Source organism: Podarcis gaigeae (genome assembly GCF_964106915.1).
Source record: "Podarcis gaigeae genome assembly, chromosome: Z".
Classification (NCBI taxonomy): domain Eukaryota; kingdom Metazoa; phylum Chordata; class Lepidosauria; order Squamata; family Lacertidae; genus Podarcis; species Podarcis gaigeae.
The window spans coordinates 16,633,576-16,658,996 of NC_139691.1; the positions used below are offsets into that span (position 1 = coordinate 16,633,576).

General features: G+C 44.6%; 2 protein-coding genes and 1 long non-coding RNA gene across 8 annotated transcripts in view; 2 read left to right on the forward strand and 1 right to left on the reverse strand.

The window, feature by feature from the left end:
• LRRC8A (leucine rich repeat containing 8 VRAC subunit A) overlaps positions 1–2,853 on the forward strand; it is a 38,900-nt gene extending 36,047 nt beyond the window's left edge. For 3 of the 4 annotated variants that reach the window (XM_083722149.1, XM_083722150.1, XM_083722151.1), the window contains one exon: positions 43–2,853. In XM_083722149.1, the coding sequence (XP_083578275.1) occupies positions 43–318 (276 nt within the window). In that variant the 3' untranslated portion in view covers positions 319–2,853. The remainder of the gene's footprint in view (positions 1–42) is intronic. The other variant, XR_014560168.1, reaches the window with a different exon arrangement.
• LOC310836819 lies at positions 2,542–5,634 on the reverse strand. Its single transcript, XR_014560226.1, has 2 exons — positions 5,573–5,634; positions 2,542–3,395 (listed from the first exon to the last, which is right to left on the reverse strand). It is a non-coding gene; the product is annotated as an uncharacterized lncRNA (long non-coding RNA).
• A 78-nt stretch (positions 5,635–5,712) lies between these two features.
• On the forward strand, positions 5,713–25,164 carry PHYHD1 (phytanoyl-CoA dioxygenase domain containing 1). 3 transcript variants are annotated; one of them, XM_083722509.1, is made up of 11 exons: positions 5,713–5,860; positions 9,777–9,935; positions 12,043–12,118; positions 13,383–13,430; positions 17,128–17,183; positions 20,043–20,105; positions 20,222–20,243; positions 22,109–22,237; positions 23,466–23,582; positions 23,857–23,983; positions 24,477–25,164. In XM_083722509.1, exons 2-11 carry the CDS (start codon positions 9,837–9,839, stop codon positions 24,520–24,522), a joined length of 783 nt encoding a protein of 260 aa, XP_083578635.1. In that variant the 5' UTR covers positions 5,713–5,860; positions 9,777–9,836; the 3' UTR covers positions 24,523–25,164. The 3 variants fall into 3 exon arrangements, with proteins under 3 accessions (XP_083578635.1, XP_083578636.1, XP_083578634.1); XM_083722508.1 differs by lacking the exon at positions 5,713–5,860 and adding an exon at positions 6,955–7,268; XM_083722510.1 differs by lacking the exons at positions 5,713–5,860; positions 9,777–9,935 and adding an exon at positions 6,954–7,268.
• Positions 25,165–25,421: the final 257 nt, after the last annotated feature.

Consider the following 25,421-nt stretch of genomic DNA (forward strand, 5'->3'; position numbering starts at 1 on the left):
TAATAATAATAATAATAACTTTTCTCCTTTTTCCTCTCCCAGATTGAGAACCTTCCAGCAGAGCTCTTCCAGTGCAGGAAGCTTCGGACTTTGAACCTGGGCAACAACGTCCTGCAGTCGCTGCCTTCCCGAGTGGGTGAGCTGACGAAGCTGTCTCAGATTGAACTGCGGGGGAACCGCCTGGAGTGCCTGCCGGTGGAGCTGGGCGATTGCCCCTTGCTGAAGCGCAGTGGGCTGGTGGTGGAGGAGGACCTCCTTAACACTTTGCCACTGGAAGTCAAGGAACGGCTATGGAGGGCTGACAAGGAGCAAGCCTGAGAGTCTCCACAGAAGAGGAGGTGGGGAGAGGAGGAAGGAAACCCAACACCTCAGGCCAAAACAGCCAGGGGGCGCGGGTATGGGGAGCCCCTCAGGCAACCTTGTCCCCATGTTCTGTTACCCAAGAAAACCCGAGCCAAAACAGACTAGCCAAGGACACCCTGCCCAAGGACCGTCTTGAGGAGGTGGGAGAGGAGGTTGCTATTTTCCTTCCAAATTACGGAGGTGGTGGTGGTCCAAGGTGAGGACTGTGGCTACAAACGAGAGTTTGTGGTTTGTACGGCATAGGAAGTTGAATGCAGCCGCTGTGACCGACCAGGAAACAGAACTCTAGAACTCTTGCACTGAGTTGTTGCGAGTGTCGGGAGGAGCTGGCTGGCATCCAAGCTGGTGGGGTGGGGTGGGATGGGGGAGTGAATGAGTGGGACCCATTGATCCTGTCCAAACCGCCTGCTGCTATGGTATCTCTGTGAGGGCTGTCCAGGAACCTGGTGTTTTACCGTTGTACAATCAAGGATAGGAACTGTGTTTGGCCTTTGGCCACACATCGTGACACTAGCTTTTTCTTGCACACACTGATTTATTAACTGTTGACTCATCAGTCTGGATGATTTCAGAGGAGCTAATAGGAAAGGACTTCTTAATTTCTCTGTTTCATGCTGACGTTGTTGGTCGTTTCTGTCTTCGGTCATTTTACCTCTTGATCACTACATGCGGAATTTTACTTTCCTTTTAAACCTTCAATTACAAATCCCCCTGCTGCCGCCATGTGGTGGCCTGATAGTAGGATGTTCCCACATCTGAATCTCTTCCTGCTTGAATCCAGTGTTACCTCTGCCTCCGGGTGGGGTTGTGTTTCAAGAGTGGCAAGTATGGCTTAAGTGGGGAGATATATATATGAGAATGTATTATTGGAATCTCGTGCCCGAAAGCTAAGGAGACAATCTGCAAAATTATTTTCAGTTGGCAAAACCACAGTACTGCTGTTTTTGACTACGTAGGGAAGGCAGGGCAGGCATGCATTCAAATGTTCCTTTTCGCTCAAAAGACTGGAATTCAAAACATGTCAATTCAAAGCATCCCTTTTTGATCACAAAGTATGGGCGGTGGGCATTAAAACACTAAAAAGCAGGAGCGGGGAACCTGTGCTCCCCCCCCAAACTTTACTGAGCTCCCATCACTTCCCCTCCCCGCCAGAATGACCAGTAATCAGGGATGATGCGAGTTGTAGTCACTGAACATCTGGAACGTCACAGGTTCTCCATCCTTGATAAAAAGGAACAAGCCAGCTATCCTCTATACTCTTCAGCCTCCCCCTTGCCTAGTGCCTTCCAGATGTTTTGAGCTATAGCTCCCATCAGCCACAGCTAGCATGAGCTAATGGGAATTGCACTCCAAACATCTGGAAGCCCCCAGGTTGGGGAAGGCTGATGTAGGTCCTTGCTCTCGCCTCCCTCCCTCAGGTGCTGCCAACATCTTCCATGAGATATAAAAAACAAACTTCCATGAGATATAAAAAACCCAATTTCTTCTCCCCTCTCTCCTTACTATTTTTATAGCAGCTGGTCTGTGTTTTAATTTTTTATATTATTTTGCTAGCTCCCATGGAGATAGCATTGATACTTGTCTCTTTTATCCGAGTTGTCATTCCATGGGGCAAGAGGCCTAGTTCCCCTTCTCTGCAAACGTAGCGGAGTCCCCCCCCCCCCTGTTTTTCTACTTCCCTCTTCAGTGTTAAAAGGAAGAGCATAAAATGCCTCCCAGGGTGGACTCTTCCCTCCACCCTCATTTTTATTGCAGAAGTCTTGCTCTGGGGAGCGAGGAACACGTATAGAAGAAAAGTAAAATTTGCACTACTGTTTAATATAGGCTTTGCCAAGATTACAACCTCCAGGTGTTTTGTTAAGGCTACCGGTTGTAGTTGTAGTTCAGCAACATCTGGAGCTCACCAGGTTGGCCAAGGCTTTCACAGAATCATACAGTTGTAGGGTTGGAAAAGGGACCCCAAGGGTCATCTAGTCCAACCCTCTGCAATGCAGGAGTCACAGGTAAAGAATCTCCAACAGCTAGCCATCCAACCTCTGTTCAAACATCTCCAGCAATATTTAAATTTTAATTATTGGGGTCTAATACAAGCATCTAAGCTGGTTTAATATTCCTATCTATTGGAAAGGTAAACCGTTTAACAGCTAGTGATCTATTGCAAAACAGGTACTGCAAATCTTAACGTACCGTCATTTATTTCAGACAGTTGTTTTGCTTTTTACTGAGATGCCAGGATGGTGTTGGTTTCAGACAAATGTTCGTGTGTATGCACATTCGAAAATCTCCCCTCCTTGGATGTTTCTGGCAGTGAAGAGAAAGAATAAAATATACTGCTAGCTTCCTGTCTGCGTCTGAAGTCATAGGAAAAAGACCTGCACGCAATTTAGCAATGCTGAGGACACACACAGAAAAATCAAAATCAAATAACCAAACCCAACCAATGTTAACCAGGTATTGTCAATGTCTAAATAAAGCTACATGGAAACCTTATGGAAGACTCTTTTTATATGTTTGTTTAATACACACGCACACCAGCTGGAAGAATCCTGCTGAATTAGGCCAAAGAGGAGCCCATCCACTCCAGCATCTTGTTCTCACAGTGGCCAACCAGATGCCCCAAGCAGGACCTAAGCCCTGGCAGCAACACTCTCCCCACTTGAGATTCCCAGGAACTGGTATTCAGGGGCAATGCTACCTCTGATGGTGGCATTGACAGCCTTATCCTATCAACATCCCTGGTGACTAATATGTGGACTTTTCAAGAATGACTTTCTGGCTACAGGAACACCTGCAGTGTTATTATTTTATTATTGTTATTAAAGGGGATAAAGGTAGTTTCTAGCTCTCTGCACAAAAGGTATCTGTCAAGGAATGCATATCTATATTGCAGAGTGCTATCAGTGTTCAAGCAGGGGCAGGCCACAGTGTGAGCTTAGTCACTGCTGCCACGAACATGGTAGGTTAGAACAAGGGTTCCCAAACTTGCCTGTGAGCTTCATTCAGGTGGCCCATGCTGTGTCTATGAAGAATACCTACAATTTGAATTACAGATAGATTTGCCTGAGGCGACTGGCAAATGCAGTTAATAATATTTAATTATTGCAATACCTTTACAGGTAGACGGAGCTTTCCAAACTCTACTTTGTGTTTGTGCTGCTTTGCTTAGCCCTGTGTTAAAAAGGAGACCCGTTTGCTGGCCTGTCAACCCACCTTAAGGAGAATCAACTGACAATCAAAGAATCCCTGCACTGGGTTGTTTCCTCCATTTTGTCAATACGATTTCCCAAAAATGCAGATAAGCACAGCCCTCTACCACATGTGAAAGTCAGATCCTATAGAGTTAAATGAGGTTTCTTTGCACTCTGCTGGCCAAGGCTATTATTGCCTCTCGTTCGGCTTAACCTTTAAAAGTATCTAGGCTGTGAAAGCTAAGCCTTCAGGATGATGCTAAGGCAGCATTTTACTGCTGCATTCAAAGCTTGGGCCCCAGCAGCTACTGTCCCACCATACACCATTGTGGCTTCCCCCAAGGAATTCTGGGAGCTATAGCTCATTAAGGTACTGGGAGTTATGAAGAGATCTCCTAGTCTCTAGCCAGAGCTACAATTCCTAGAATTCCCTGGGAAGAACGATTGTTAGACTGCTCTGGGAATTTTAGCTCCCTCTGGGGAATAAGGGTTGTCCTAGCTATTCTCAACACCCTTAACTACATCTCCCAGAATTCCTTTGGGGAAGCTAGGACTGTTTAAAGGGATGGTAAAGGTAAAGGGACCCCTGACCATTAGGTCCAGTCGTGGCAGACTCTGGGGTTGCAGCGCTCATCTTGCTTTATTGGCCGAGGGAGCTGGCATACAGCTTCCAGGTCATGTGGCCAGCATGACTAAGCCGCTTCTGGCGAACCAGAGCAGCACATTGAAATGCCGTTTACCTTCCTGCCAGAGCAATACCTATTTATCTACTTGCACTTTGACATGCTTTTGAACTGCTAGGTTGGCAGGAGCAGGGACCGAGCAACGGGAGCTCACCCTGTCGTGGGGATTCGAACCTCAGACCTTCTGATCGGCAAGTCCTAGGCTCTGTGGCTTAACCCACAGCGCCACCCCCAGTGCATTAAATGTATGGTGTGAGAGTAGCCTTAAGATCAGGGACCCAACAATCTCAGTATTGGCTATGGCAGAGAAGCCAACATGGGGCCCTGGCTGGGGCTGACAGGAGTTGGAGTCCAAAAAGATATAGAGGGCATCACATTGGCTGGTTCTGGGTGACACTGTCAGCACTGTCCTGGAGATGTCAGGGGTTGAACCTGGACCTTCTGTGTGCTAGACAGAAGCTTTACAACCAAGCTGTGGTCTTCTCATTAAATGCAAAGTAAGATTCTAGCCATCCTAAACCATTAGGTCCAGTCGTGACTGACTCTGGGGTTGCTCGCTCATCTCACTCTATAGGCCGAGGGAGCTGGCATTTGTCCGCAGACAGCTTCCAGGTCATGTGGCCAGCATGACTAAGCTGCTTCTGGTGAACCAGAGCGGCACACGGAAATGCCATTTACCTTCCCGCCGGAGCAGTACCTATTTATCTACTTGCACTTTGACATGCTTTCGAACTGCTAGGTTGGCAGGAGCAGGGACTGAGCAATGGGAGCTCACCCCATTGCGGGGATTCGAACTGCCGACCTTCTGATCGGCAAATCCTAGGCTCTGTGGTTTAACCCACAGCCATGTCCCTTTTCTAGCCATCCTAGTTATGAATAAAAGGCTGAATTAAACAGGAAGCTGCCTTATACTGAGTCAGACCATCCAAGTCCATCTAAGCCAGTATTGTCAGCACTGGCTGACAACAGCTCTGCAGAATTTCAGGCAGGGGACCTTCCTAGCCCTTCCTGGAGATGCCATTGGGGATTGAGCTGGGAGCACAAAACAGGTGCTTACCACTTGAGTTGAAGGCTCAATACCTGAACTCACAGAATAGCAAACCTCTATTACAAGTGTAGAAAGAAGGAGCAGTAAACAAGTAGGCATTGGTTAAGGGTGGGAGGACCTTCTACACTGGCTCTTCTTACATTACGGGGTCGTAGAATGCAGGAAAACAAGTTCTAACAATCAGATCCTAGTAATCTGGTTGTCATTCTGCAACCTTTCCTGCTTGCAATTCTTTGGCAAAATACTTTGAATTCTTCTTCTCGTTCTGGGAAGTAATATAATAGTTTTACCCAAAGAAGCCTCTCTTTTGGAGATTTATTAAGGGGAATGTTCCAAGAAAATTGGCAGGATTTGGGCTGTGCTGTTTGCAGAGCACTGCATGTTCCCCCGTCCTTGGTTTCTTCGCCCTTTGTTCGTCTTTTGAGGACAAGAGGCATTGGCGTGACTCACTGTTCTCCCCATTCCCCTGGGAGTAAATGCCATCAGAACTCCTAACAGCAAAAAAAGAAAAGAAAAAAAGAGGAAAACTACATCCTCAGCTCTTTCGGAATGGTCTCTGGTGTCCTGAGAACTGACAGGTAAGATTCCAACCAGCACTTTTCTGGCTCAGGGTTCCTGGCTTGCCACATTTATTTATATTTATATATATTTTAAATATTGTAAACAACCATCAGCAAGATTATAATACACAACAGCAAAGGAAAGGAATGAAGGAGACCAGGTCTGGAGAAGGAATCATTGGCATATTGGACATCAAAACACAAGGGTGTAAAAGTGAACAATTAGGAAAGAGTCCCCCAAACACGAGGGACTTGGAAGCAGTGACATGCAAATATGCCAATTTCATGCTCTGTCAGTTTCTCATTTCCCCCCATTTTAAATTCAGTTCTCCACATTCCGACATCAGTTTGTGACTTTAAAAAAAGTCATGACAATTCATCAGCATTTTAGTGCAAATTTATCCCAATACACCTTCAGAAAGTGATTTCTCTTAATATATTGCATTTTGTTACATAATTTTCACTATTATAAGCATTGATATGCGCACTTCAGCCTAATGTAATGCATTTTTGTAACACATTACTTAGGTGGATAACTTTGCTGCAAAATTCAGAGAAGGCTACATTTTAAAGGATGGCCGATTCTATGGGTCATCTACAGGTCACAGGATTATTTGCAAGAAGCCATGACTGTTTAAAGTATTATAAATGTGCTTTATAAATTCATTACGTGGCCCATTTCTAGTCCAAAATAAATCCCATTGAATTCACTGGGACTGACTTCCCAGGGAAGTGGGGTTGGTACTGAAACCTATGGGTTGCATTTCATAAAGTTCTATTAAGAGCAGACCAACTGAAAATAGTAAATTAGTTATATCCACTCATTTAAATGTGTTGTAGCCACTGCTAGTCATACTCACAGCAGGCCCACTGGAAATAATTGACATGACGAAATTAGATCCATTTCATTTAAAGGGGTTCTACCCTTGAGTTGAACAGAGTTGGGTGCAACTCAGTAGGCCTCCTCTGAGTAGGACTAATATTGGGTATAACCCTAAGTCTATATTTTATATTATTTTTGGCATTATAGAAGCTGCTGCCTTTGATGGGCTTGCAAATTAACCAGAATATAAAAGCCAGCATCACTCAAATCTTTTTATAAACGTTTGCTTTCCAGCTTAAAAAAAAAGAAGTAGCAAAAGGATAATATGCTGATTCCATCTGGACTCTAGAGTCCAAAGAAAAGAATTCAAAGACCGCCCAAGAGGCCCCTGAAATCATCCTGTACGAATATATATATATATATCCGCCTGTGTCCTCATTGGCAATATCACATGGTCCTGAAAGGGATCACAGATACAAGCCGTGGAACATTAACTGTGGAGCCTCAACAAGATTGCACATTGACCACACTTCCCTTACCTCCTGGCTGAACTTCTTTGCTTTGCCTACGATGGCATCCATAACCCAGGAACAGATCCATAAGGTAAGGAGGGAAATGCCAACAAGAAAAGGTGGATAAAAATCTGTGTGCCCTGGTGAGTCGCTTTGAATTAACAAAGCTTTCCGCTGATTCCCCACCCCACCCCCACCCCCGCCGGCCACCCTCTGAAATTGGATTTAGCAATGATTAACTCAATGAATTTATCTCTGTTTTTTGTGCACCCATATGAAGAGAGAAACATCCTGCCATGACTTGAAATATATTGTTGGCCTTATGCATACCCTTTCTTTTGATCCTTCTCATTCATCCCCTGATCTTTCTCTTTATCCGTTGCCTCTCTTAAACTCTGAAAATCCGCCTCTCTTTATCCATAATCTCCTTGGGCAATGTGTTCTCCAAAGTAAGCAGGCACTTCATTCCAGGGGGTTGTTGCTGCAAGGGTGTTGCAAGTTAATTTTCTTTTCTTTTCAATGTTGTTTTGAAATTTATTTTATAACGTACAGAACGATTATAACAGATGAAAATCAAAACCGTAAAATAGGCACACAGAATAAATACAGTTACCGAACAGTTCAGTAACAAAGTCCAGGTCAAGAAAGAAAAAAAGAATGAAAGTTGTCTTCACATGAAGGAAGAATATATAACTGTTACTTGATTTTCAAGTAGAGTTCCCAATTTCCCAGGCTTGTAACGAAGGTTGCATTGAAAATGAGGGCTCTGCTGTAAAGGAATGCCAAATCATATAAAAAGGTTCTAGACCCTGTCAAAATCTCAAATTATGTGCAATTTCCTTCACTATACCTGCATTCCTGAGTGGTATCAAGTGTCCAGTGTAAGATTTGGGGCTGTTTTCCATTGCGTTGCAATTACTATTTGAGCTGCAAATACCATATACAAGACAAATCCTTACGAAAATAAATCTACATTGGTATCCTCAACAATTCAATGACATTAATTTTGGACAGCAAACAATAGTTCCTCTGGCAGTACTAATCAGTTCTGTCAAAATTAAACAATTAAAGAATTCTAAGTATCTCGAACCAACGTACATTCCCACCATAAATGTGTTGTGTTAAGGCAGCCCTGTTCAGGGAAGTTTTTAACATGTGATATTTTACTGTATTTTTGGTTTTTATGGAAGCCGCCCAGAGTGGGCAGGGTATAAATGATAAATTATTATTGTTGTTGTTGTTGTTGTTGTTGTTGTTGTTGTTGTTGTTGTTTGATTTGATAGATAAGAAACAATGCCAAATTTGAATCAATAAAGCAGAAATCTCTCTTGATTTCTTGCTACTTCAGTGGGAATGTTTATCAGACCATTACGTATCTCCTAAAAGTCAGAGCCTAACATTATTGTGAGAAGGACCACCTCTAAGTATGCTAGGAACTCAATTCTTTGGTTGAGAGAGCCCTATACAGTGCCACTGAAACCACAGATTTAGGGGTTTTATGGTTTTATTTATTTTATTTTATTTCAGTTTCAGGGGCCCCAGATCCCTCCCAGGGCTTAGAGCATGGGTTGGCAACCTAAGGCCCATGGGCCACAAGCAGCCCATGGGGGCCATTTACCCGGCCCATGGACTCCTGCCACCCGCTTGGGGACCCCCACCACCTGCTGGCTCCCATGTGCCGTGCTAAACTGGCACGGAGCAGAGTGGGGACCGCCTTCCGCGGCGCTGGTCAGCTTCCCATTGGCTGCAAGAAGCTCCTGCAGCCAATGGGAAGCTGCACATGCCTCCTCCATGCTGGAAGGAGCACTGGAAATAGTGTTTGCACATGCACGCACTCGCACGCACTCTGGCCCACCGTAGTGTCTGCAGGACCGTGAACTGGCTCAAGCCACAAAAACTTTGCCGACCCCTGGCTTAGAGCAAGGGAGAACAGCAGATGCTTTTGTGCAACAAATGAGTCATTGGAAAGAGTTAATACTTGCTGCTCAAAAACCTAGGGCCATCACCAGCTGTATCAGATGATTCATTGAAAAAGACTCCAACATAACTCTATGGAGCACTATGATTTGTAGTACTGTCCAGCAGGGAATAGGGCAGAAATTTGATCTGGTTCACATTTAAAGGAAAACTTCCCCTAATTTGCATTTTCAGAAACTATCTGTGAACTGAAATGCAGTCATCTTTTGAAATTTGTACTTCTCTGAATGTTGCAATGTTGCTTTTCAGCCAAGTCATGCATAAAAAATAATAATGCACATACTAGGGTATAGCATGCAGAAAAATAAACACCCAAGTAAAAATAAAATACCCCACCCCAAAATGCATTCTGTTAGGGGAAATGGCCTTCTTTGCCCAAATGTGTATAAATTGCATACAAAAATGTGTATGTTGGGGAGAGAGCCACACTGAAACGCTGATGAATTAATTTCTGGGAGGACTTTTTGAAAAAGTAAATAAATCACAAACTGATATGGAAATGTGGAGAAAAGGGGGCGGAGGGGAGAGAAACTGAGCAAAAGTGAAAATGCCAGATTTGCCTATCTCTTCATTCTAGTCGTTGTGGTGATGGTAACAAAATGTCCTCCCTCCTACCCCCCAGTTCCGCCAAGATGGCTTCCTTGTTCTTGACCGGTTTTTCAGCTCTGAAGTGTGTGAGGCCATGAGGGCCCAGATCCAAAAGATCATTGCTGACATGGACGTGCCTCCTCACTGCCGTACAGAGTTTTCAACCCGGGAAGATGAACAGCTCCAGGCACAGGTGCAGAAACTAGCTTCAGTCACATCTCCCACCGCAGAAACCACTGAAGCGTGGTTAAAAGTGCAGGCTAGTACCAGGGAGACCTCAGGTTCAAATCCCCACTTCCTTGTAGCTAGATTCAGTTTCATTTATTTGTTTCTAATCCTTAGGCAGTGTGAGTTGTATCTGTATGACAACCAGCTTTAAAAAAAGAAGAAGAAAAGAATAATATTTTTTTATTTGTTTTATTGCTTGCTGTTTGCAGCCCTGGGCTCCTTTGAGAAGAAGGGTGGGATATATATTTAATAAAGGAATAAGTAACATGAAGTAACATGGCACCTCTATTTTGCTATTTGCATTTTTTAGGACAATATATTGTTGATGACAGTAATAATAAGAATGATTTGCTTCCAATAACTTACACTTTTTCCCGTCTTTCCTTTTTCACTATGCCAACCTCTTTTTGGGGACAGATGCAGGTAAACCCCTTTTTTGCCATGCAGACAGGATAATGGTCCGTTGCTGCAGAGTAACTCAGAAGAGCAGCCTACCCCTCAGCCCCAGCTTTTTGAACTATTAAGAGCCAGGGTGGCAGAGCAGTTGCTCTGTTGGATAGGAACCAGGGGGAGAGTTCAAATCCTTTCTCAGCCACACAGCTTGCTAGACAACTGTGGGCCTGTTGCAATCTCTCAGCCTTAACCTACCTTACAAGGGTTGCTGTGAAAGTTACCGTATTTTTTGCTCTATAGGATGCACCCGACCATAGGACGCACCTTGTTTTAGACGGGGGGGGGGAATTATCCCCCTCTCTGTGCAGTGCCCCTTCAGCGAAGCGGCAAGAGAAACGGAACCCCTTCCATTTCTCCTCCCGCTTAGCTGAAGGGGCGCTGTGCCTTAGCTGAAGGGGTACCTACCCTTCAGCGAAAGGATCCTGAAGTCTCTGGAGCGCAGCGGGAGCTCCCACTGCGCTCCAGAGGCTTCAGGCGCTATCTTTGAAGCCTGAAGAGTGAGAGGGGTCTCCAGGCTTTGGTGAAGGCAACCCGAAGCCTCAGGAGCACAGCAGGAGTGCTCCCACTGCGCTTCGAAGGCTTCGCGTTGCTATCGCTGAAGCCAAAGAGCCTGCATTCGCTCCATAAGACGCACACACATTTCCCTTTAATTTTTGGAGGGGAAGATGTGCGTCTTAAAGAGTGAAAAATACAGTAAATGGTTTGAGACAGTATCATTGTGTGCTCCCCTGATCTCTTAGGAGGAATATGGGATAAAAATATTATATTATTGAAGTAAAAACAATGCACTCACTTCTGTGCATGGATGTACACTTGTGCAACAAAACTCCCCCCTTCTTCTCCCCTCAGCAGCTTCCCCAGTCAGTTCTGTAGGGTTGAGGGAACCCCATAACATATTTAGGGGGTGCATGAGGTGGGGAGAGGTGTGGAAGTTCCATTGCACAAGCATAAATCCTTGCACTGGTGGAAAGAGTTAGCGCTGCGTTGGAGACAACCAGATATATATTATAGAAGCATGCCTTTATCTAACTGAATAAAATTCCAGTGCCAACTCCAGTGTGTTGTAACTGACAGGAGTTATCCAAATAACAGGATATTATAGGCATATTCAATTTCTCATTAATTTGGAAGCTACAGTTTAGCACACAGGACTTACTTCTGAGTGAACACACATAGGATTAAACCATGACATGTTAAGTTTGTACAATCTCAAAGAAAGAGGAAGGGCCATAGCTCAGCAGCAGAACACCTGCCTTGCATGTAGAAGGTCCCAGGTTCAATCCTCAATGGCATCTCCAGGTAGGGCTGGAAGAGACTCCTGCTGGTCTGTGTAGAGCATACGGAGCTAGATGGATGAATGGTTTGACTTTGTTTAATGGCAGTTTCCTAAGTCTTAAAGAATGGGTTATAGCTTTGTAGTTAAAGGGGCCACATGACTTCATCGCAAACAACGTTTTTATTAGCTTATCATCATTTCCATATTGAACTTCTTACCAATTTTATAAGTTGTATTTGATTTAAGGAAGGAGCACCTTACAAACTATTAAATATAAATATTAAAATAAACAGCCTCAGTATTCATTGTGAGATGATAATATTTTTATTTTCGCCTCCAACAGGGCAGCGCAGAATATTTCCTAACCAGCGGAGACAAAATCAGATTCTTTTTTGAAAAAGGTGTTTTTGACAGAAAAGGTAAGCATTTTCTAATTTTTAAAAAAAAAGAAATCTAGACTAAAAAAAATGAAGTTAAGATAATAATCCAGTAGGAAAGATGAAGAAAAAAGTACAAACCCCTCAATATACTCAATTAGATTTTGCAACATAAAGCAGCCTGATACAGGAAGAGGAGAAAGCAAATGTTATCATAAATACCAAATAAAGCTACATTTCACTGGGAATTGCCACCCCCATGATTGGCATATCATATAAGTAGCAAATGACCCCAAAATGAAGGTGAAATCACAGGTACCTTTAATATATGACAGTTTCTCAGAAATGAGAATAAACATTACTCTGTGGAAGCAAATGTTTAATGAAAAACCAGAGGACTCCTTTCATTCCTGTGATACGACCAAACTATTTTGGGAGTGGGGATGGGGTCAGTTTTTGCTCCCCCCCCATAAAATTTTATGAAGGTTTTTTCATAATACAGTACAATAAGAAACAAACTAATCTAAGCAAAAACATAAAGGAAAATGCAAAGTCCTCTCTCAAAGGAATAGTTGTCAACATTTCCCTTTTTTTATGGGAAATTCCCTTATTCCGAATAGGATTCCACACAAGAAAAGGGAAAAGTTGACAGCTATGCTCAAAGGTAGCTCTGAACCCTTGTCACCCACAGAAAGGGGTAGACCTCCCATCTCTCACCTGGGAGCTCCCCTTTCTTCTCTCCCAGGCTCTCACCTTGGGAGATCCTCCCTTGCCTGCCTCACACACGGGGTCCTTCACCAGCCCAGTCATCACCTTCATGTATGTATAATCCCAGAGGAGAGGACACCAAGGAAAACAAAAAATAAAGACAGAATAAGGAAGATAAAAGGAAGTGAGAAATAGAAGGGGGGGAGAGAAAAAAGAAATTAAAAGGGCTTCTGATTTTCCATCTGTCAGTTACATACAGTTCTTCCTTAGAGGGTCGTGCAAACTGTTATAATTAATAATGCTTTTTGTAGGGTGGGGATGAGTTGATGGAACCAAAGGCGACAGTTGCTGAAAAAGTTTGGGAACTTTTCCTAAACAGATATAACCCGTGCTTTTTTTCTGGGGGTACGCAGGGGTATGCATACTCCTAAACATTTTGTGAATTTGTTTGGCCTCATTAAGGGGCAGAATTTCAATATGAGTAGTAAAATGTAAGTACCCCTAAATATTTCTTTTCTTTTCTTTTTTAGAAAAAAAGCACTGGATATAACACATGTGCTATGTGATTTATGTTGCATTCAACATTTTTCTTTCCTAGGAGATTTTCTTGTTCCAAAGGAAAAAGCTGTTAATAAAATTGGCCATGGTAAGTATTAAAGACAGCAGTGTATGAAAATGATACACACTTGGCAGTCCATTTCTCCATAAAGCATGTTGCAAAAAGCATTTTGCAAAAGCCAAGCCACGGACCCTCTACTTTTGAAAATTTTGATAACTCTATGGTAGTTACCTGTGCAAAGCATTTTTTTGAAGAAAATTTGGGGTAGTCTCTAATAAGAAAAGGATTTTAGGTGTAAAACAGACCATAAAATTTGTGATATTACCACAACTTGTCTATCCACAGAAAGTAGGAACAACTTGTCGCCATTGTTTCATTACAACTGAATTTTTTAAAAAGCAATTGTGTCCCTAACTTGCAAGTGCTCTATATGCAGAAAGCTTTTTATGAGTATTCACACATGCTATTCCTTACTTGTAATCTGAGATGGTACATCTTAGCAAAACTTTGCAACATAGGGTTCTGCTAAGTGAGGGATCTCGCACCTTCAAGACATAGGTGAAGGCTTGGTCAGGGCTTGATAACACATTTGAAGACTGAGTAGAAAACAACTGGGATTTTGTAATGTTGGTAATACTACTACTACTACTACTAGTAATAGTAGTAATAGTAATAGTGCATGCAGGAATCTGAAGACTGCAGGTATCTGAAGAAGTGTGCATGCACACTAAAGCTTATACCCAGAGCAAACTTAGTTGGTCTCTAAGGTGCTACTGGACAATTTTTTTAATTTTTTAAAAATAATTTATTTAGTCTTCCTGTGCCCAAGTTTCATCCTTAAGAGCTTAATATTTTTTTGGAGTGAGGTTTTTATTTTTGCTGATTACCCAATAGGAACAACCAACTTTTTAATTTATTAAGATTCAGCTGTACATCTGTTTCCTCCCCCCACCCCCATTGTAGCCATATAGCTTCCCAAAGAAAACAAGAAAACAACATCCACGCAGGCTGCCATTTGCACTACATAGGCCTGAGTGATGTACAGATACATCTCCCAGGACTGGTATGAGGGGCAGACTGTGATGGCTACTTCACTCGGTGGTACAGTATATTGCAAGTGAAACCAATCACTGCTCTTGGCTGCCTCCAGCTGGCGCTGATAGCAGAGGGACTCAGGAGCAGGGGGGGAGGTTTCACCAGCGATATACTGCTGAGTGAAGTCACCATCCCACTCTGCTCTCATACTGGCAGAGGGAGAAACAAGGTACGTCGGTGAGGCGCTGATAGAACTTATTTCTCCCTCTGCTTCTTTAAACTGCTCAGCTGAGGAGTGCACCGCTCTCCTTGCCTCAGCCAAGCAATTTTATGGAGCCCCTGACCTGCCACCTGCTCACATGAGCCAGTGGCGGGGTGGTTTTCCATGAATATGCTCCACTAAGGGGTGCATGGTTGCCCCTCTCCTCAGCCGAGCAGAGCCTTCAGCCCACCACTTGCTCCTTCATCTGGGGGGCAGGAGACCTCTTCCATCCTCCAGCTGAACAGTTCACATGAGCCTGAGAGGCATCAGGACTCGCTCACTGTGGGCCATGTATCTTGGCTGCTTCTTCCTTCCCTAAGGTAGGAATGACCGTGCAGGCTAATCGTTTCCCTTCGAGGTTGAAGGTTGCTGTCTTTCAGAGCTGGGAAGGAATTCCCCTGCTGAAATAGACTCGGAGTCGAGAGTGGATTTCATGCTCTTTATTCAGCTCGTAGTGATGAGGAGGAATGGAAGTTCCCCCAGAATGTCTGCCTTATATACATTATTTACACATTGGGCCCCACGTGATTGGCTAATTCCAGGATTGTCCTGTAGGCCAATCAGGTTGCGGATTCTCTTCCACCGGGAGCTGGTTTGGGTGGCTCCTGTGGACCAATCAGACTGCTGCATTCTGAATCCTATTGTTCTAGGACCAATCAGACTGCTGCCTTATGGATCCTATTCAACTCAATACATAACACCTGCTCTGCAGGTTTTGCCTTCCCCTTAGGAATTGTCACAACTTTGGTGGTTTTAGGTCTTTGGCAGAATCCTTTAGTCCATCAATGGAATGGAGGGGTAGCGTGGTAACGCACCCCTCCTGCGGCAGTGTTGCAGGGCCCTGTTAGAGGGGGTTTGAGAGGGGAGTCACTGACCATAAGCACTCGTTGGAGGGTCAAACTCCCCTCAGCAAGAGGAAAAGGGGAGGGCAGCTGTGTAAACACACATTTTGCAGTGTCCCTCATATTCCTGACTGACCCTGCCTAGCCACGGACCCCAGCTAGGAGGCTGATAGGGATACATGCCTAAGCCAAGGTTTTACTACATCTGAAATTGATAAAGTTGTAGCCAATTTAATCCCATATCTACACTGTCTTGTGTCTTTATTGATTTGTGGCCTGCCTCCTGGGGAGCTGGGTCTGCTCCTGGGCATGCAAGAAGCAGCCAAGATAAATTCCAGTCACCGTGATGTATCAGCATATACCAGTATTTAGCTGCTGATATATCACAATGTGAATGGGATGCGGGTGGCGCTGTGGGTTAAACCGCAGAGCCTAGGGCTTGCCCATCAGAAGGTTGGTGGTTTGAATCCCCGTGACGGGGTGAGCTCTCGTTGCTCTGTCCCTGCTCCTGCCAACCTAGCAGTTTGAAAGCACGTCAGAGTGCAAGTAGATAAATAGGTACTGCTCCGGTGGGAAGGCGTTTCTGCACCCTGCTCTGGTTCACCAGAAGCATCTTAGTCATGCTGGCCACATGACCCGGAAGCTGTACGCCCGCTCCCTCGGCCTGTAAAGTGAGATGAGCGCCGCAACCCCAGTCGTCCGCAACTGGACCTAATGGTCGGGGGTCTCCTTAATTTTACCTTTATATCACAATGTTGAAAAGAAAGTATTGCCCAGCCCTAAATCATCAGAGGATGAGCTGTTGTGCTAATCATAGTGGCAATTTGCTTAGCTATTTCCCCTGTGGGACTTCCAAGAGGAGATATGAATCCCAGACTCGTAGGGCAAGATTCACTGAAAACCCTACCTACAAGCAGTGGGAGAGTCCTCTAAACTTGAAAGCAATTAGAAGTCATTTTCAGTTTAGAAGTAAATAACAAGGGGAAGGAATCCCTTACATTTTTAAAAATGATAATAAGCATTTGAGCTGTTTGCACTCCCCCCCCTTTAATCAAAAGAGCCCATAGGAACTGTGTCAGAGGTTTGTGCCCAATCCCAGCTCACCTGCCACCCAGCAACTTTTACACAAGTTTTCCGCCTGCTGGCAAGCAGGCACTAGTCCATGATAAGAGGCTGGGTAATCCATGGAAGGCTTTCACTGCGCAAATTAAGTGAGCCCTTGGCAGGGGATGGTGCCGCAGACTCCCTGGGTGTGTTCTGAGGACCCCTAACTGGGAGCCACTGGTGTGGACAATACTGAGCTAAATGAACCCAAATGGCCTCCTTCACTATAAGACAGCTTCCTATGTTCTGCAAATGTGTGCCTCATTTCAAACTGATTCATCTGGATGTCAGGCCCCAAAACCCATCAGCAAACTTACCTTGTAAGGCATTCCATTGAAATAAGTGTGATTTACCTCTTAAGTCAAGATGCATAGGATTGCGCTTTCATTGATGGACCCCCTTCATTGCTGTTTTTAAAAAGGGTATAGGGTTGACCCTTTCCCTGGATCAGGAAGGTGATTGGATGAGATACAGTAAGTTGCAATAGCAAAAAAGCAGGGACAATTTCTACTTGCTTCATCTCTCCCCCACTCTTTTGCAGCGTTGCATGCATACGATTCCACCTTCAAGCAGATCACTCACTCCTCAGACGTGCAGGTGAGTTCGAGTGCCAATCGAAAGCCCCAAGTCCATTTAGACCACATTTCCACCATGCATTCAAAGCCCCCCTCATACCCCTTTTAACAATCATGGCTTTCTCCAGCAAATCCTGGTAGCTGTGTTCAGGGTTCTGAGATTCATTAGATCATCCCCCATTCCTTTCCCAAAGCTATAGTTCACAGAGTTCCTTGCAAAGAGGGGTGGATGGTCCAGGCACTCTGGGAACTGCAGATGTATGTGTAGAACAGGGGAGTTTTCTAGCAACCTTCAGCACGCTGAACAAACTGCACCAAAATCATGGCAACAGCAGTTACAAGGGTGCTGAGAGTTGTTAAAGGTAACCAGAGCAGCACACGGAAATGCCATTTAGCTTCCCGCTGGAGTGGTACCTATTTATCTACTTGCACTTTGACGTGCTTTTGAATTGCTAGGTTGCCAGGAGCTGGGACCGAGCAATTGGAGCTCACCCTGTTGCGGGGATTCAAACCGCCAACCTTCTGATCGGCAAGTCCTAGGCTCAGTGGTTTAATCCACAGCGCCACCTGCGTCCCTCTATAAATAGGAGACTCCTATTTTGCACAGAGAGCTACAATTCTCAGAGCAGTTTAACAATCCATCCCTCTTCCCAGGGAACTCTGGGATTTGTTGCTGGGGCTGATGGGGGTCTCCTAACAACTCTCAGCACCCTTAACTAACTACAGCTCCCAGGATTCTTTACAGTAAGTCATGACTGTTTAAAGGGGCACCGTATGGTGTGAATGTGACTTTGGAAAGAAAAATATGGGGAACTATTGATACATACTCTCTCTGCTCCCAGGTTCACAATAGCCTTATTTTGAAAGGAACTGAGCTACTGGTATGACAAAATCTGGCATGTAGCTTTGCTGGATAAACTTTCTCACCAATGACAGGTGATGAGAGGACAATGGGAAAGTGACCAGTTTTTGGCCATCTGGTTTCCATTGGTTGAATATACTAATGCACTGGAAAATGACTAAAGGTCCCAATGATGTACAAATAGGTGTAACTGCTCCAAACCTTCAATGGAAAACTTTATCCTCTTTGCATCTGACTGTAAGGAATCTCCTACTCTGAAAAATTGTAACAGAAGGGGAAGAGAGCATTTAAATAACTTAATTACTGCCTCTGACAACTTCCTTTACATGACTTGCATTGTTATGGTCCAGTGGTTCCCAAAGTGGGCAGTGGAGCCACCTGGGGAGCGCAAAGAGACAAGGGGGTGGCCGCGGAGGAGGAGTAAACAACTTCAAAGAGCTGGCACCACTGCATCAAGTCCTTCAATTTTGTTGAATGAATGAAACTAAATAGCTTTAATTGGGTTTCAAATAAATGTGCAATTAATTGTTACTGTTTTGAATTTTATTGTGCTATTATCTTCCTTAGTGGGTTCTGCAGACTGCTAATCTGAAACATGCTTTTTGGGGGATAGTGTAGGGGACACAGGGATGAGTTATGGAACCAAGGGGGCAGTGGCCCCCCAAAATTTGGGAACCACTGGTCTAGTCCACCACCTGCACCTGGAATCACACTGTGCAATGTCTGGGCCTGGACACAGTGACGGAGGAAGAGGAGTGCGGGGGGAGTGCACCACCCCCAGCAGCGCGATCCCGGTGGGGTGCCATCGCGGCTGCCCCCAGGATGCGTGCCCCGCCCCTGTGGGTGGCACACGAGCCCCACCCCTGGGATTTGTGCCAGCCTTGCCCCCGCCTGCTCTCTGCCCCCTGGTGCCAGAGCATGAAGCTCCACTGCCTGGACCCTGCACTCATACACCTGAGGCCCTTCTTTGGTTGCCTTCTCCATGAGAGGTCTGGAGAGTGGCAACACGAGGACAGGTCTTTTCTGTGTTGGCTCTGTGTTGGTGGAATGCTTCCCAAAGGGAGACACACCTGGCGTCATCATTACATATCTTTAGGTGCTAGGCAAAAGTATTTTTTTTCCAACCAGGTGTTCAGCTGATTAACATCCTATGAATTTTTAAGTGTAGTGTTTTTTGGGAGGGTACTGGTTTTTCTTTTTGTATTCTCATTTTGTATTTTTCTGTAGCGAACCGCCTTGGGATCTTTGGATGAAGGGCAGTATACAAATTTTAAAAGTAATAATAATAAGGTATGGGTCCTGTTTCTTTCCATCAGGCATGGAGGGTTGTTTTTGGTAAGGACATGTTCACTTACCTGTCTTACCATCTTTCTTTTCTGTATACTTTATTTCCCTTTTGCAATATGCCAAACGTCATAAATAACTATAAGAGGAGGAATGAAGTTCTCAAGCCCCAAAGGGAGAGATGTGCCTTTGTTTGACTATATTTCTGGCCCATAAATATAATATGAAGTTGAAGAATATTTACACATTATAGCCATTAAAACCAAATCACTTTTTAAAAACTATTTCTGATTGTTAATACTCTCATTTCAAAAGCCACTGTTTGTGTGAATGTATAATGGAGTTGGAGCCATTATAATGGACCTCAGTTAGTCATGCCCATTAATTTCAATGGGTATACACTGAGAGTCCCTATATTTTGTTACCTGCTTCTTTGTAGTTTGCTAGCTTAACAAGCCTGCTTCATAAATTATGGTTTGAAGGTGGCATATTTTGAAACTGACCATAGTTTGTTAAAAAAGCCACAACCCACACTTCAGACATAACTGCAAGCAGAGTTTAACAGAAACTGAAAGTAAGTTCCCCAAAATCTCCTCCTGGCTATGTGGAACTAAGTGGTGTGTAGGCACGAACCTGAGGCTAGTTATAGCATGCACATGTCATGACAAACCATATTTCATCATGATGTGAGAACTATTTTTATCTAATCTCGTGCAAATTTTGGATATTTTTCAGGTACTGGCAAGAAAACTGGGCTTTGAAAACCCAGTGGTGGTGCAAAGCATGTACATATTCAAGGTATTGTAACCTTTAACTCTGCTTATTAACTGAATGAATGAATTAAATGCATTAATAGGACAATCTTTTTGTACTTTCCTCCTCAATAAAATGGTGTTTCTCCCTTCGTTTTCTAGCAACCTGGCATCGGTGGTGAAGGTGAGGTTCATACTCTGCCTATTTCTACAATGAAAGTAGTTCTGAATAAAGGGCTGGATTAAACAGGAACAGAAGAAAGTCAGACTATTGGTCCGTCTAGCACAGTATTGTCTCACCGACTGGAGGTAGCTCTCCAAGGTTTCTGGAAGGGAACATTCCCAGCCCTACATGAACCTGGGACCTTCTTCCCTGGCCCTTCTCTCCAAATTAATGTTCCAGACCTCATGGTTCTAAATAAAGGAAATAAGCTGTTTTATACTGAGTTAGACCATTGAGCTATCTGGCTCAGTACGGTCTACACTGGCTGGCACCACCACCACCAGGATTTAAGACTGGGGTCGTTCTCAGACCTATGTGGAGATGCTGGGGACTGAACACTCCTTCCTGTGTTGCACCACTCTCTGGCCAAGCTGAGTGCCCTCCTTGAATGCTTTTGGAGGGCACACATGGACTTTGATCATGTATTTTGCTTTTGCATGTTTATGTACAAACTAGCTTACTGCGCAAAGCTACAATTTACTCCACCAACTTTTGCATCTGGCCGTGACCACTCCTTGCATATGGCGCCCAAAAGGTTTGTCCAGAAGAGAACATAGTGCTCCCTTCTCTTGGGAGTAGATGGGACTTTTGATCTGATGTAGCGAGGCTCTTCTGATATATAGGCTGTTGGTTGTTTGGCCAAAGATTTATTCTGGTGAAGGGCACGTACAAAGCTCCTGATAATTTGGTTTCAATCTAAATACTTGTTTCCCAAACTTGTCTCTCTAGCTGTTTTTGAACTACAACTCCCATCATCCATAGCTAGCAAGACCAGTGGTCAGGGATGATGGGAACTGTAGTCCAAAAACAGTTGGAGACACAAGATTGGGAAACCCTGATCTATATTAAGAGAGAGAGCCAGTGTGGTGTAGCGACTAGAGTGTCAGACTAGGGCCTGGGAGAGACCAGCGTTCAATTCCCCCACTCAGCCATGTAGCTCACTGGGTATGACCTTGGGCCGGTCATGGCCTCACAGGCAACCTACCTTGCAGGGTTGTTGGGGGTGTGTGAAGTGAACTGTGTACTTCACCTTGGAGAAAAAGGTGAGGTATAAATGCAATGAATAAATGAATAAATAAATAAATAAATGCGAGCACATCTCTTGTTACCTGCTATCACCAACAAGCCAAGGATATAATAGACCAGTGGCATGGTTAATAGTGAGTGCTGAACTCTTGCACTGCTTTGAGGCTGCAATTCAAGTCAGCAGCGTCCCTCTGCAGTATTACTGTCAATGATAATGTTACAGTCAAGGGAAGGGCAAGTCCACGGAAGAGGAAGGACGGGAAGTTGTTTACTTTGCAGGAAAGGCCATTTTGCCTTTTCTACCAAGACATCTGTGCACGATGTCCATGGAATCTGACAGGGGATAAAGTGAACATTGCATGCAGAAGTTTCCCCAATTCAGGCTGGGAAAAGCCCCCTGCCTGGAATCCTGGAGAGCCATTGCTGTCAGTAAGTTTGAATAATACTGTACTGAGATAGATGGACCAATTATATGACTTATAGACTTACAGAATCATGGAACAGTAGGGTTGGGAAGGACCCTCGGGGCCATGTAGCCCAGCTCCCTGCAGTGCAGTAATCTCAACTACAGCATCCCTTACAGATGACCATACAACCACTGCTTGAAAACCTCCAGGGAAGGAGAGTCTACCACCTCCCGAGGGAGTTTGTTCCATTGTCAAACATTTCTTACTACCAGGAAGTTCTTCCTGGTGTTTAGCCAGAATCTCCTTTCTTGACTAAATGAGGGTTGGAGAAAACCTTTGTTTAGTGTGACATTCAAGCCAGCTGTTTGCATCTGTGCGATCTGTTGCTTCCAGTGACGCCACATCAGGATGCCACCTTTCTACATACGGAACCTTTGGGGCGAGTGATTGGCCTCTGGATCGCCCTGGAAAATGCCACCCTAGAGAATGGCTGTTTGTGGTTCATCCCTGGCTCTCACACAAGTAAGAAATTAGTAGCATGGCATTTGACTTGATAGGAAAGCAACTGCAGATCCACAACATCTGGTTGGCACCACATTGGCTGCCCTTGCTACAGCTTCATTTGGCACAACAGTGGTACATTTGTCCCGTGCCCTCAGCCCTGTTACTTTCCTTCAATGGCTCTTCTGCCTATCCTGTCCTGAGAAGCTTCCTCCTCTTGCAGGCTGGTTGCTTGGCCCCTCTCCCTTCATCAGCAAACGAGCACTGCTAATGAGAGAGTACAGGCATGAGTGGGGTGAGTGGGATGCTTGAAAACCCACCAAAGGGGAGAGCTGGGCACTGGATGTTTCAATGACCTGCCTTTTGATTGGCAGCCAGCACAGGGACACAAAGTGGAAGTATGGCTTGGAGGCGGCACCCTTTTGAGGGATGTGGCAAAGGAGGAGGCAGAGCTTAGCTGCCAGGTTGGAGAAAGGCTGTGATGCAGCCCAGGACCAACAGAGACAGGGTGCACAGCCAACCAGCCAGTGGGTGGGGAGCACTTAGTGGGACCTCTATCTGCAGCTCTGCGGGGCAGGTTGACTGCCCCTGGACATGGAGGCTGTACTGCTGGCTGCCCTGTTTGACAAATGGCCCTGTTTGTGGCCATTTGCTATGGATTGCAAATTGGGCTAGAATTATGATGATGATGATGGTGATTCTATGTTGCTTTTTTATATTGACAGGGACTCAATCTCCCCACAATCTAACGATTGTGTATTTAATTATATATACAGTCATACCTCGGGATGAATACGCTTCAGGTTAAGCATTTTTGGGTTGCGCTCTGTGGCGACCCAGAAGTAATGGAACGTGTTACTTCTGGGTTTCGCCGCTTGCGCATGCGCAGAAGCGGCAAAACGCATTACATTCACTTCAGGATGTGAACGGGGCTCCGGAACAGATCCCGTTCGCATCCAAAGGTACCACTGTATATTAAATTTATTAATTGTATTAAATAATATTAACTATATTATAAACACTTTAAATTACAACATGGAAATTTAAATCAGTGTGTGGCTGGCAGGTTGTGTGTCCAACTACTATTGCAGCCCACTTGGTCTGAGAGGCTGGACCACCTTGGCCTAGAGTATTGCTTTGCTTGGAGAGATCTTGCCAGGGCATCTGTGTACAAGACACAAGTCTGTCAACATGTCCTCCTTGGCACTTTCTGTGGCATCCTTCACGTTTCCAACGTGCTGTTTTATAGGTGGGATCACTCGGCGTATGGTTCGTACTCCCCCAGGCACAATGCCCTGCACAAAGTTTGTTGGCTCTGAGCAGACGTACGATGACAGGCAATTCATCCCAGTGCCTGTTGAGAAAGGTAAACTCGACAACAAGGGTAAACATTAAGAGGAATAGAGATATTAACTGCTGGGCATCATGCCACTAACACAATGCACAGAAGACAGGGGGATGTTCAGGTAAGCATCTCACTCTCCCTTCTTTGCTACACAACAAAGGTTACCTCAGGTTTTGATTCAGATCCAATAGACAATACTAGGCTAGGGGGAATGGTAATGTGATTGGTGATTTGACTTTGCAAATTCATGCACTTGCTTGGTATGACGGTGTGTTGCTTTTAAATCACAAAATAGGTGGCCTCATTCTGATCCATGGTGAGGTTGTCCACAAAAGTGAGCCGAACCTCTCCGAAAAGTCCCGCCACGTCTACACTTTCCATATCATGGAGGCCAAGGACACGGCTTGGAGCCCAGAGAACTGGTAGGAAGGAGGATGTAGATCAGAAAACTCTTTGCAATATAAAAGGGACCTCGGAGGTGATCAATTGCTAAGCACTATGCACTTGCCCCCACCACAAAAGCTTTCAAATCTTAGGAGAAGGGCTGCAGCTCAGTGAGAGAGCATCTGCTTGGCATGCAGAAGTTTCAAGAGGTTCAATACCCAGTAGCATCTCCAGGTAAGGTGGGGGGAAGACCTCCCAGCCTGAAACTCTAGAAAGCTGTTGAGTGTCAGTACAGACCATCCTGTGCCATATGGACCAAGGGTCTGACTCAGTATAAAGAAGCTTCCTACATTCCTATGTAAGCCAGCCCTTTTCCTATAAGGTTGCCCAGAAGAAAATGTGCTCATTGGGTCAAAAAAGGTTCCCTACCCCCACCTTCCTTAGGGAGATTTAATTTCCACGCGTGTTGTGCTCTAGTTAATCTGTTAGTATTCTATGTTCCAACATACCATACCTTTTTTTGTCTTCTAGGCTTCAGCCAACCCCTGAGTTGCCTTTCCCCTCTTTGTACACATAAAACTAACAAGTGGCGACTGACCAGCCCATGCCTTGGAGTTCACTGCCAGCTACTTTTCCTTTTTTTAAATCTAGCTTTGTGATTTCTTGTTTCCAGTCTCATCTCATCTTTAATGTGGAAGATACCTCTTCCGGGCAGGATGGGAGAATCAGAGTCAGTGCGGTCCTTAGTGCTAGATTGGGGAAGACCCAGGTTCTAATCACATACACTCTCAGCTTAGCCAACCTCACAGGGATGTTGTGAAGATAAAAGGATGGGTATGTGTGGCAGAGAGGAGAGAACCACATACTGTGGAGTTGTATCCAATGGTAGTCCAACTAGCCTAGATCTACTGGGTTGTATCCAATGAAGGTCTACTCAGAGTAGGCCCATGGAATTTAATCGACCTAAGCTAGTCATTTTCATTCATTTAAAAGGCCAGGACTATAGAAGGCATTGAAATGGATGAAAGTGACGAACAGAGGCTTTCATTTCATTGGCTCTTCTCTGAGTAGAACTTTGTCAGAGACAACTCTCTGTCTCTTATTCCTTGGAGGAAGCCTGGGATACAAATGTAATAAGTAAACAAGATTTGTATAAATGATGGACTATAATTACACTAAATAGACTGGCAGCACCAAATAAATCTTAAATGTGTAGGAATATTCTGTGTTTTCCCTGTTTTACAGTGTTGCTTATGAACAAGGGGGATTTCAGTAAGGCACCAGCTATGTCCTGCAAAAATAACCTATGCATATCTACTGGCAAGAAACTCTCACTGAATTGAGTGGGACATACTCCCAGGTAAAACTGCATGTGTAGAACTGCAGACTTAACAGCACACAAAATCTACTGTTCAAGATGTCCATTATGAATTGCCTCCTGACAGGGTTGCTTCTGGGCCGCACACTGACAGCCAT

Coding starts and splice junctions, on each gene's coding strand:
- PHYHD1 (XM_083722508.1), top strand. CDS start 7,236: ATGGCATCCATAACCCAGGAACAGATCCATAAG. Junction 22,238..23,465: donor CATCCCTGGCTCTCACACAA/GTAAGAAATTAG, acceptor GCTGTTTTATAG/GTGGGATCACTCGGCGTATG. Junction 23,984..24,476: donor GCTTGGAGCCCAGAGAACTG/GTAGGAAGGAGG, acceptor TTTGTCTTCTAG/GCTTCAGCCAACCCCTGAGT.